This window comes from Halyomorpha halys, unplaced genomic scaffold (genome assembly GCF_000696795.3).
Source record: "Halyomorpha halys isolate HHAL.00 unplaced genomic scaffold, Hhal_1.1 Scaffold50.1, whole genome shotgun sequence".
NCBI lineage: Eukaryota > Metazoa > Arthropoda > Insecta > Hemiptera > Pentatomidae > Halyomorpha > Halyomorpha halys.
The window spans coordinates 259,716-271,280 of record NW_027106849.1 but is presented as its reverse complement, the minus strand read 5'-3'; the positions used below and the strand labels follow the sequence as shown (position 1 = coordinate 271,280).

The 11,565-nt window shown below is 34.0% G+C and overlaps 1 protein-coding gene across 4 annotated transcripts in view; it reads right to left on the bottom strand.

Moving 5' to 3' along the window:
* Positions 1 to 202: 202 nt before the first annotated feature.
* WDY (WD repeat-containing protein WDY) overlaps positions 203 to 11,565 on the bottom strand; it is a 37,644-nt gene continuing 26,281 nt past the window's right edge. For all 4 annotated transcript variants that reach the window (XM_014435814.2, XM_024360383.2, XM_014435824.3 and 1 more), the window contains 6 exons: positions 9,965 to 10,177; positions 7,776 to 8,016; positions 7,039 to 7,207; positions 4,045 to 4,245; positions 1,504 to 1,586; positions 203 to 1,081 (listed from right to left, as the gene is read on the bottom strand). In XM_014435814.2, the coding sequence (XP_014291300.1) occupies positions 391 to 1,081; positions 1,504 to 1,586; positions 4,045 to 4,245; positions 7,039 to 7,207; positions 7,776 to 8,016; positions 9,965 to 10,177 (1,598 nt within the window). In that variant the 3' untranslated portion in view covers positions 203 to 390. The remainder of the gene's footprint in view (positions 1,082 to 1,503; positions 1,587 to 4,044; positions 4,246 to 7,038; positions 7,208 to 7,775; positions 8,017 to 9,964; positions 10,178 to 11,565) is intronic.

Here is an 11,565-nt window from a genome sequence, read left to right as displayed (position 1 = left end):
ACGTCGTCTGGTTTGGCTGGTAAAGTAAAATAAGGCGCCAGGAGCAGTGTGGTCGTCTGATGTCACTCGTTTACGCTTCTAGTGGATGAAAGGCATAACAATTTTACTTTCCAAAAATAAAGGTGAAATGAAAGGATTAATACAATGGGCTCAAAGATTATTCGGATAACTATAATATTATTATAAACACAAATACACTTGGTTATTAAAACACACTCGTGCCGTGGAATTTATTATAGTACATCCATACAAGGGTCTGGGCTTACAATCGTGGAACCTACAAAATATCACAATTCTTCATCCTGGATATGAAATATGAAATTTTGAACATTGTTGGGCCACAAAGAGTGATTTTTGAGACAAGCTATATTCTTTTTCGTAATTTGTTAGTTAATCCTCTTCCTTTCCGAAGAGAGGCTTCCAGAAACGATCACCCACAGCTTTCTTGTGCTCCATGGTGAAATCATGAAGAGCTATATCTTGCAACTTGTCTATTTTCTCCTTCAGCGTTTTCTTTTTTTCCTCTGATTTTTCGTCCATTCCCGTGATCTTCGCCATTTTACTCTCCAACGCCTTCAACCTACTCACAGTGCTCTTCATCCTGCCTATCCTCATCTTCCTGTTCAAAAGGTTGTTGCCCAGGTACCGCCTGCCTCTCTCCATGTCCTGCCTGATCCTAAATTGTTCCGATTCCTTCCTGTGGTGATCTCTTATTAGAGCCGCCATCTCTTTCATCCGTTCGCGTTTGAACTCTTGATCCCGCTCCGTTTCGAATCTCTTCTGCGACCATAGGAACTTGCCTTTAGGATCATTGAAATATTTCGGTTGAAGATTTTTACTGGGCAAAAAGACCATGGAGGATTCATTTTCGTTTTGGCGCATAGCTCCTCGTACTCTGCATCCGAAATCGTAGGGATGTAGGTCTTCCTCGACTAACATATCTACTTTCTTCTTCATCATATCATGTCTGATCTTTGTTTTCAAAGTCTCTAAGGTAGGTTCTGTACGCCACTTCTTATCAGTTGTCTTTTTGTTTTTCATAACACCCATATATTCTAAGGAATCCATAAATAATGCCTTTCTGAAACAAAAAAAATCGTAAATGAGAAATATTTTTTAATAAGACAATCACAGCAATTATGCTTATCAAAATTAGGTTACGTTACAGTTACGCCTACTTATTTAACTAATAATATTATTGTTAATACAACTAAAGTATAAAAAATAAGTTTTGTGTTATAGAATTATAAATCAATTATATCATATACTGCTTCAACATTTAATACCTAATCAATACTAATTGCACCTACAGAGGTTGGGGCCCTTAATATTACAAAGAGGTTATAAATTATTTAAATTAAAAATTGTTTACATATGTTAGCCAAGCAGTAAATAAATTATTTATATCAAATACTTATTATCTACAAACTGTTTATTATTAATTTTTTAATTAATATAATTTTAATATTCATATATTATATAGGCATCAAATTAAGATCTTACACTTTTGCCTGAAGACATTCTGGAACCTCCATCATTTTAACTTTTTCCATTTTGTATGGTTGCAAATGGCTCAGTACGTCCAACTGAAACATTAACACTATTAATTTTATATTTGTTTAGGCTGTGGTCTTAAGTGTAGGAAGAATAAATATCGAATAAAATTGTGGACGCAAAAATAATAAAAATAAATATACTAGAAACTGAAATAAGCCAAGAGTAAATATATCAAGGAGAAAAAATAAATGTCGATAAAAGAGAAAATTACAAACAAATGATGGTTGTAATATCTCCACTAGCAAGTAAGAACAAGACTAAAAGAAATGGAGTTAGGGAATAAGTTCAAAAATGACAGAATTGTATTGAAAAGACATTGTATATTGGCATAATATACAATGTCTTTTCTTTTGCGCTAAGCTTTATTGTATGTTATAATAACAAGAAACATAAGTAGGCAATACACAATTATATTTTTAATACATGCGTGATTAAAAAAAAATGTTAAACATGTGATGTCTTATATTATAAGGTAAGAATATAAATGAAATTATGAAGAAGATAGTCATGGGTGCGGTCAAAAGAAACAAAAATAGTTAATTTATTTTCCGACGTTTTGCCCCACTTCGAAGAGCTTTATCAAGCTTAAAATATACAAAAACAACTAAAAATATTTTGATATAGTATGATCATAAGCTACAAATAAGTAAATTAAGGTAGGGTGAAAATTATGTAAAAATAAATGAAAAGAAAATTATATATAAATAAAATAGTATTACCATAAAATAGATAATGATAAGAATATAAAAAAAAATACGCAAACTATTTAGTTAAAATTAGTATTCATATTAACCAAATAGTTTGCGTATTTTTTTTTTAATATTCTTATCATTATCTATTTTAGTAATAATAATAGACGTAATAATATGTAAAAATTAAAAAAAAGTAGGCACGAGTAAAAAAAAAATTAACACACTGAAAGACGGTAAATAATTAGTTGTTAACTATTTTTGTTTCATCTTCTTCAAAATTTGAAATAATACAGTCGATTATTTATATATAAATATAAATCCTATAACAAATAAAAAAGAATGATTATATAATAAGAAATAATGACTTAATATGAGATCCTGAAATAAGCTGATTTTGTCTAGTTGAAGACAGTTCCAACCCCCAACTATAGAAAGTGCCTTCTTTCAGAATCTATCCATATTAATCTAGAACTTAAATCTGTTAATCATGATGTTGATAATTGCTGTATTTTTCTTACCTATCGACGTATATTAAACCAAAATAATTTTCCTTCGACTATTTCTACCCTGTTCCTATTTCTTCATGTTTACATTATTTATTTATTTATTTTTTTATGTTCTCGTTTGCTCTGAGTTCTTAATTTTAGAAATAAAATAAACTTATTATACTCACAGATATACTATTTTGATTATATTTTACTGTTTTTTGGTTTTTTTTTTTATCATAATTCCACCTTATAACTGGTCACCTTTGTACTTTTTTCGAACATTGTTTTGATTTTCTCTTCATTGTATTATCGCTGCATGCTCTCAGCTTGGTCTAACTAAGGTTCAATATGACAAAAAGTTTTGCAAAAATTTGTTTGTAAATTTAAAAAATCTGGTGCAGTGCAAACAACACAGTTTTCAATTACCATCATGGAAGGCCAAAATTTCAGACAACTTTTTATTTTTCCATTATTATTAAAGGTCATATTTTAGGGTTTCTCGAGGTGCGAATAACGAATATCATTTTGTTTCCTGTCATATATAATAATAATATCATAGATGATATTATATTTTAGAACATATTAACAAAATATAGTAAAGTCGTGCACATATGATTGATATTGGAAGAGATTGACCTCGTTAGATTGCCTCCGATTTTCCAGTCTATAAATTGTTTTTTCTATTTTTCTCCAAATAAGTTAATTATGTCAAATTTATAAAATTAAAGGTACCTTTAAGAGAGATTTGCGATAATTCGGCATTTAACCACAGTTTAACTATTTCAATTAGTTTTACATTGAAAAACTGAGTTTAATCAATATCGTTAGAGCCGTTTTTGAGAAAACTGAAAAAGTGTGTAAAATAAATAATATAAAGTAGTTCTTTAGGAAAGTCGATTTTATCAAAAAAATTTTCAACCATACACCCGCCTTCAGTTTCGTTACACACAGACTTTTCGGTTTTGATCTAGGACAGTATGTATTTGTGTATTGTATACGTAGATCATTTTGCGAAATATGGTTGTTTGGTCTTCGGGAGGGGACCCTAAAAACATATACTTCCATCGAAAAGTCAAAATTTTTCAAGATCTCAATACTTCCATTTCTACATAATGAATGAAAATGAAATTTCCAACTGTTTCCTGATAAACAGTTCGGTTTTTAAAATATATACCTGAAAGTCGTAAATAATTTTATCGAATTCATTGCTTATTTCTTACACTATTTGTTTTAAAATTATTACACATACATGTGCATATTTGACATTTTCAATTAAGTCCAACATCCTATCCCTTCTGATTACTTACCTCCTCTCCAATAGGTGGCGCGACGGCTGGCTTGGTGAAGATCTCCGGAACCTTAAGATGCCTCGCTATGAGGGGCCCCAAGTTCTGACCGTGGGGCTTCCGTTCGGTCGTCCTCCGCTTGATGTGGGCCGTCGCTTTGAGTTCCGAAGACACGAGCTCCACTTCCCCTTCCTCGGTCAGCCGGTAGCCGTTCGTGAGCACCTGGAACAGTACTTACCACCGTCGCTCTTCTTGTACACAACTACAATGGCAATGATTCCCAATAAGACCAACAGAACCCCCGTAGCAATAAGTTTGTTCCGAAAACGTTCGCATTTTCCGCTAAAGCACGGGCACATTGCGATATCGTTTTTTTTTCTATAAGTTCATATAATGATATAGTAAAATTATCTATATTTTGCGATACATCAACCAAATTATAAATCTGCTAACATATGGTTTTGATTCAATATCATTTACTGCGTGTTTTTATTTTTTATTATGTTAAAAACTTTTAAACAAAAATTAATTTTCTGTTGTATTTCTTGATATAATTATTAATTGGAGGATGATGGCCGTGAAGGAAGATAAAAACGATCAGAAAAAAATATTTATTTTTAACCAACATTTCTCCCCACTTTGCAGGGCTAAATAAGAACAAGATACAAAAATGGTGTCACAAGATTCTATAAGAATATACATATAAAAATAATGTTAAAAAAATATATAAATTTAAATAAGCAGCAAACTAACTACCAACGGAGTATTGTATAGTGAAATAATAACATATTGAAGTAATAACAATTATTGTAAAATTAAAGAACACAAAAATTGATATGGTGTAAGTATGGTGCAAAGAGATCAAGCGAATCGATAAATGTAGGTAAGTCAATAAACAAAAGAATAACGTGGGATTATAAAATAGAAAGATGAATAATAAAATTAATCTTAGAAGATGTAAAAGTAAGGATTTAAGATGGGAAAGATAAGGATGTTAGCAAGTGCTAGGGTGAAGAGCGTAACGATATTTGTATGTAGCAGGAAAATATATGTGCAAGATAATATAAATGTAACACAATTTATAACAAAAATACAAAATGTACAAATATAGTCTAATGAGTATTTAAATAAGAATAAAAACATGCTGCATAACAAGATAACACAATAAACTAAGAAATACAAATATTAAGAGATACTCTAATGTAAAGCCATAATTCAGTTTTGGCGCAATTTGATGTCATTTTTTGTACCTTTATTGACCATCCTTCTAAATTTTTTTTTAATAATTGCATTAATATTTTTTTATAATATTAATATTTTTAATAATAGTAATATTATATATTAGTAATATTAGTACATTCCGACCCCATCTAGTCCTCACAGGAGCCAGCTCCGGGAGAACTGGGACATCCACTTGTTCAGTACTCACTTCCCTAGGTGCATCTTCATCCACCCTCTCCTGCAATGTTCGGTTCTGAACACAGAACACTCTTCCTTCGGCGTATGCGGCTCACTCCTAGGGTCTTCGTCCTCTCCGCTAGGATGTTCCTCTCGGTCGGTTGATACACATCTCTGGGGTGGTGGAGAACGCCTATGATTCACGGTTGGCCTTCGCTGGACTCGTTCTCCCGCTGAGAAGCATATATAAGATTCCTCACAATCACTCCACTCATCCTCCGGTACGTCATCGAACTCAAAACCCTCCTCTGTTTCCATCGTGCTGTCAACATTATCGCAGCTAACATTTAGCGGGCAAAACTTGAGTCTATCGATGTGCATCACAAACCTGGCGCTCTTTCAATTTTGTAGTTAACAGGGCTTAACCTCTCAATGACTCGAAAGGGCCCATTCCATGGAATCGCGAATTTTCGGCATTTCCCTAACGGGGTGATATTTTTAATGTAGACTAGATCACCAGCCTTCAATTCTCGGAGCCTCCTTCCTTGGTTGATTCTCCTGGCGTTCTGCTCTTCCCATCTTCGGCTAATGCGGAGGACAGATATGCCTCGTTAAGTCGTGTAGTTAACGCTTCCAGGAAGTCACGATGACCGATGTTAGCTCTTGGCTGTAAATCACACTCAAAGGGTAAAGTTAGTTCCCTTCCATAGGTAAGGAAGTTAGGTGTGTATCCTGTCCCTCTGTGGATGGAACTACTGTATGCCGCCAAAGCTGTAGATATGTAGAGGTCCCAATTGTTTTCTTTACTATTCACGTAGTGAGATACAGATTCCATGAGGGTCCGGTGAAAACGTTCCACTCTTCCGTTCGAGGAAGGACGGTAGTCAGTGGTCTGTATTTTATTTGTTCCGACCATCTGGCAAGTTGTTTTCAACCAGTTTTAGGTAAAGTTGACGCCGCGGTCTGTCAAGAGCATCTCAGGAACTCCATGCCTAAGAACCACATTTTCGACAAACACTTTGGCGACCTCTTCCGTCGTTGTGTCCTTCACTGGGATAGCCTCAGCATAACGCGTGAAGTGATCCACACACGTTATGAGAAATTTATTCCCCCTGACCGTTCTCGGGAAGGATCCCTGTTTCATCCATCGCTACCAGTTCTCCAGGCCGAGGCGCTTGGTAAGGAGGCATAATCGGCACCTTAGGAAGCAGCCTCCTTCGGGCACAACCTTCACATCTTTCTACATACTTTTCAATGTCTACTTTCATTTTCTCCCAGTAAAAGTTCCGCTCTGCTCTTTGTAGTGTACGCTGAGTGCCGCCATGATCTCTACAAGGCTCGTCATGCAGCCAATACAAGTTGCATTAATTTTATAAAAATGTTTATTAAGTGTATTGTGAGTGTCCTGTGGTTGGGTTAAAGTCTTTTTAGTATATTAAAAATATATTCAGTAAACCAGTGGTTTCCAACCAGTGTTGATTGTTAGAACTGTCTTATTAATTATCTCTCCTGCTATTTGGATGTTAGCTGAGAAAAAGGAATAATAGAAGAAATCAGTAAAAGAATATCAAGTGACTTTAAAATGCAAGAAATCGAGAAGTGACTATTAAAACTTACCTTCATCGTCGTGGACGACATGACTCTCTTCAGATCTGGAGGGATGATGAGCTTCTTGGCCTGAACAATCGTCGTGGGGTCGATTGTCGTCCACGGAAGGATACTGCCCAACTGGTTCAGAAACTGCCCCGACATACTCCAATATCTAACAGATCTATCACAACCGGACCTGGAATGATACCTTACATCAGTAATATCATATAATATTTGCTTATAAAATAGTTTGGTGTTGTAGAGACAGTGCTTGTATACAGTACCAGAGAATTTTACAGAAATGTGAAGGACAAGTGTCAAAGGAGTCCAACGAAACATGGGAGGATTGCGTAATATCTGCATCCGAAGATTTTAAGCTGGTTTAATGGAGGAAGGTTTGGAGATGTGGCTTTCAGCATCAAACCGGATTTGAAAGTCCATTGTTGTTATTTTGGATATTTTCCATTTATATTATTGTTGTTATTACATCAGGCAGAAGTTGGGGAGGCTGGCGATCTAAGAATGAGTAAGAATGGCGATTGAAGAAGAATTATGGGCGTATTGAGTTAAGTTTGCCCTTACACTAAATTATAACCATCTACCTTCGTAAACCTCGTTGACTACAAGGCTAGGGAAGGTTCGTTTTAATGGTAATACAAAATTCAGGGTATTATAGTACTTGTTACTACGGGTGAAAGAGCTAACTGAGGAGTGCACACCATAATCAAATGGTGCGTGATAAATGTAACAAGTTTGATACCGACGTGATTACCAGGCGACAGAAGTCGATGAAGATGATGGAAGTGATGGCCATCCCGTGGGCCCTGTAGGAGTTGAGTAGCAGCGGCAGCGACTGGCCTGATACCCCTCGCTTCGCTCGCGTGTTCCACTTGGTCTTGGCCAAGAAGGCGAACTGGAGTCGTAGCTTGGGCACCGAGATGTTTGTTTTCTCTTTAGTAGCGAAGTTCTGCATCAACCACAGCTTGAGGTAGCCTTCAGAACTACCTGTAAAGGCCAAGACCAAGTATTAACTTGAGGAGATCGCTATATAAACATAATCGGTACTATATGGGTGAAAATATAATTTTTCGATAAACCAATTTTTAAGATACACAATTTAAAAATTCTGAAGTTGGATATGTTTTTTTTAAGCACTGGTTAAACATCTCTGAAGGATAAAGGGGTAGTGGTTTATGAGTTTGAGGTTTAAAGGCTTAAATAAAAATTGTGTCCAAATTCATGAATGTTATTATGTCATAAAAAATCAGGGGAAATTGAAATTTCTTCATTATTCGATAATGTTATATCAATCAGACTCAAAATTTTCTAGTATGTCTATCGAAGAAAGCTTAAGTGTAAACAAAAAGAATTGTGGCATTCTTGCATGAATTCCGGTCGACATAAGTGAAACTACTGGAAATAACATAATGCATGAAAATTTTATTAATAATATTTAATAGTCACATCATCAATAAATGTTGACATGGTTCGTTCGTAATTACTAAAATTCGCTTTTAACAATTCTAAACATTTGGTAGGTGCATCAGAAAACTTTCACTTACCACCATGAGATGAAATTACATTGTACATTTCAAAAGAGATATTTAAAATTAATTAAAAAAAAAAATAAAAGCTATATCAATGGTTGGACTTCTTTGGGAGTCTTTGTTTTTGTAGCTAAAAATTATTTTAAAGATCTTCTTCTATTCTTTTGTTTGTATATATTTTAAGAGAGTTTTTTTTTTTTATTTTATTTATTTTTTTTTTACTTATTTTTTTTAATTTAGTATGTATGAGAGCATTCATCAATATTACCTATTGCCCACAACTGTGTGGCAGATTGTAATATCTATCAATAAATAAATCTATCAATATAAAAAAAAAAAAAAAAAAAAAAAAAAAAAAAAAAGATCTTATTCAATCTTTCCTCCTTCATCCTCTTCATGTTCCCATAGAACATGATTTTCTTTCTTCCCATCACAGTTTCATGATCCTCGACTGCCTTTCTTTTCTTTCTTCGTATCCCTTTTTTTTCCTCTTCCAATATTGGTGAGATTTTTCAATATTTTCCTATACGTATTACTGTCTAGACAGTCGGTATCTGAAATTTTAAGTCTCTTTAATTCCTCTCTCATTTGCCTCGTGTATCCTCCCATGTTTTTGTAGCTAAAGATCTTTTTTATTCAATCGTTCCTCCTTCATCCTCTTCATGTTCCCGTAGAACATCAGCCTTCTGATTCTCATCTCGGTTTCCAGGTCTTTGATTTTTTTGTAGATCTCTTCGTTAGATCTCAGCCTGTACCCTTCTTGTGTTTTACTGGGCCCATATAAAAGCTATTTTATTATTATAAAGGATTTCAATATATATAGGTAGGTATGTGAAAGTAGTATCTACTATGGACAAACCACTGATAACAAAATTCATTCTTATTTTATATTCATTCAATGTTTATTACTACTAACAATAATGATATATTAATACTAATAATAATAATGTTTTATATTTTCCAATAAAAAAGTGATATACCAAATTTTTAAAAAAATGCTAGAGTCGTTTTTAAGAAAATTAGAAAAATAAATTTTAAAAATTGGTTCTATGATGTGTTACAATCGGACCTTCGATTTTATCGAAAAAGTCGTTCTATTATGAGCAGTATAGCTTATATGAAACAGAACATTTTGCAAGAATTATTTGGACTCAAAACGTGTATTTCCGTATAACACTCAAATTCAAAATTTCACACGATCGCAATACATCCCCTTACTATATATTCTATATATAGCTAAGTGAAAGTAAAATCATCTAATTTCTAAGGTGTAACACAGCATTAATATTTTTATCGCCGAGAAATGAGGGCAAATAATTAATTTACTTAATAATTAACAAACAAGAAATGTGTATAAAAAACACTTTCACCCATATCATAGTTATAAAATGATGAACAGCGGATACCCGTAAATAGATAGTCATCATTGTTGTCGGTCTCTATCCTCACGATGTAGTCGTCCATCTTGTGCATGGCGTAGAAGGACGCCACTAGCGCACCTTTAGGATGGGCAGACCAGAGCTGGATGACTCCAGTGTCCAAGGACACCATGATGTTACCCTCCTTCTGATCCTGAGGTCTCTTCCGGAGGTAGTGGATGTAGTGGATGGAAGTCGTTGCTAAAGGAGAAGGAAGCCATTATTAATTAAAACTGAAGGCAACATTGCGCATCCAACATTGATACTTATCTAGTAAATTTGTGTTGCCCCAAAGAGTTCTTATTTATTTAATATCTGATCGGCCTGGTGGAGCTTACATGGTTAATCTAAGAGGTACACATTTCTTAACAATTGTTTATAGGGGGGATATACAACGTTATAAATAAATAAATAAAAAAGATAAAACAAATAGATTAAAATAATAATTCTTAATAAAAGATTAAAATAAACTAAATATCAAAAACAATGAGAGTTATGGATTCAACAAAATAAATAATTGACTTTTAATGGAAAAAAAAAGAAACTGAATTTAAGAAACAGATGTAGAGAAAAAAATAGCATTTTAGAGTGACAATAACAGAACTGATGAATATAGAAGTTATAACAGAATGTCCTGCAGCAGCCTGAGCTTCAGTCTTCGGGTTGAGGTTGGGTTTCCCAAATTGTAGGTCACTGCTTTAACTGTAGATAACTGGGAGTGGAACTTCAAGAATCTTTTTTTAATGTAATCCTTTATTGTCTCTATTTGTTATTCCCGATGTAATTGGCTGTTTCTAACAAACCAAGGAGCATCCACTTCAATTCTTATGACTTTATTTTGAAAAGATTGTAATTTTTTTTCCAGTTCGTAAAGAATACCGCTCCCCAGATCTCCCAGGCATACATCAGCAGTGGCCAGAGATTGTTTTATAAATATGAATAGCTGTTTCTGGTGTTAAATATGCCACAAAGAGTGATTTACTTAATAATGTAGATAATCTAACAATATATATGTATTTGTTTTTTGAGCAATCCCCAAGCAAATAGAGTAAGTCGATTCAATAAATTGACATATATGTAATATAATTATCCAAGTAGAATAACAAATTAAAAATCATTTACCTAAATTAATAATATTCAATACAAACCATGAGCTGGAAAAGTTATTTACATTTCTTAGAATTTAAAATTACCGAAAACGAAACGAAAAAAATACTCTATATTCAACACTGGCCCATTACCATTGATGCGGTGAGAGGACTGCGCTGGGATCTCCAAGAGCCCTGCTCTACCCCTCTTCCGTGGGGATAGAGTGGGCTCGGGGATTCTCATGTCGAGAGTGTAAATATTGTACATAATAGTGTAAATGTTATTAGTGCTTTTATGTGTCTTATGTGTCGCAAATGCAACAGAGAGCCGGAAACACCAGCACATGTGCTGGGGAAATGCCCCAACAACTCCCTCCTCATAACACGCCGACATCATAGAGTGAAATACGAGTTAATGAAGCTCCTAAAAGAAAGAGATTTTGGCTGCTTTGACGAGGTCTACTGTGTAGATACGGATGGATCCACAAGATATGCGGATAT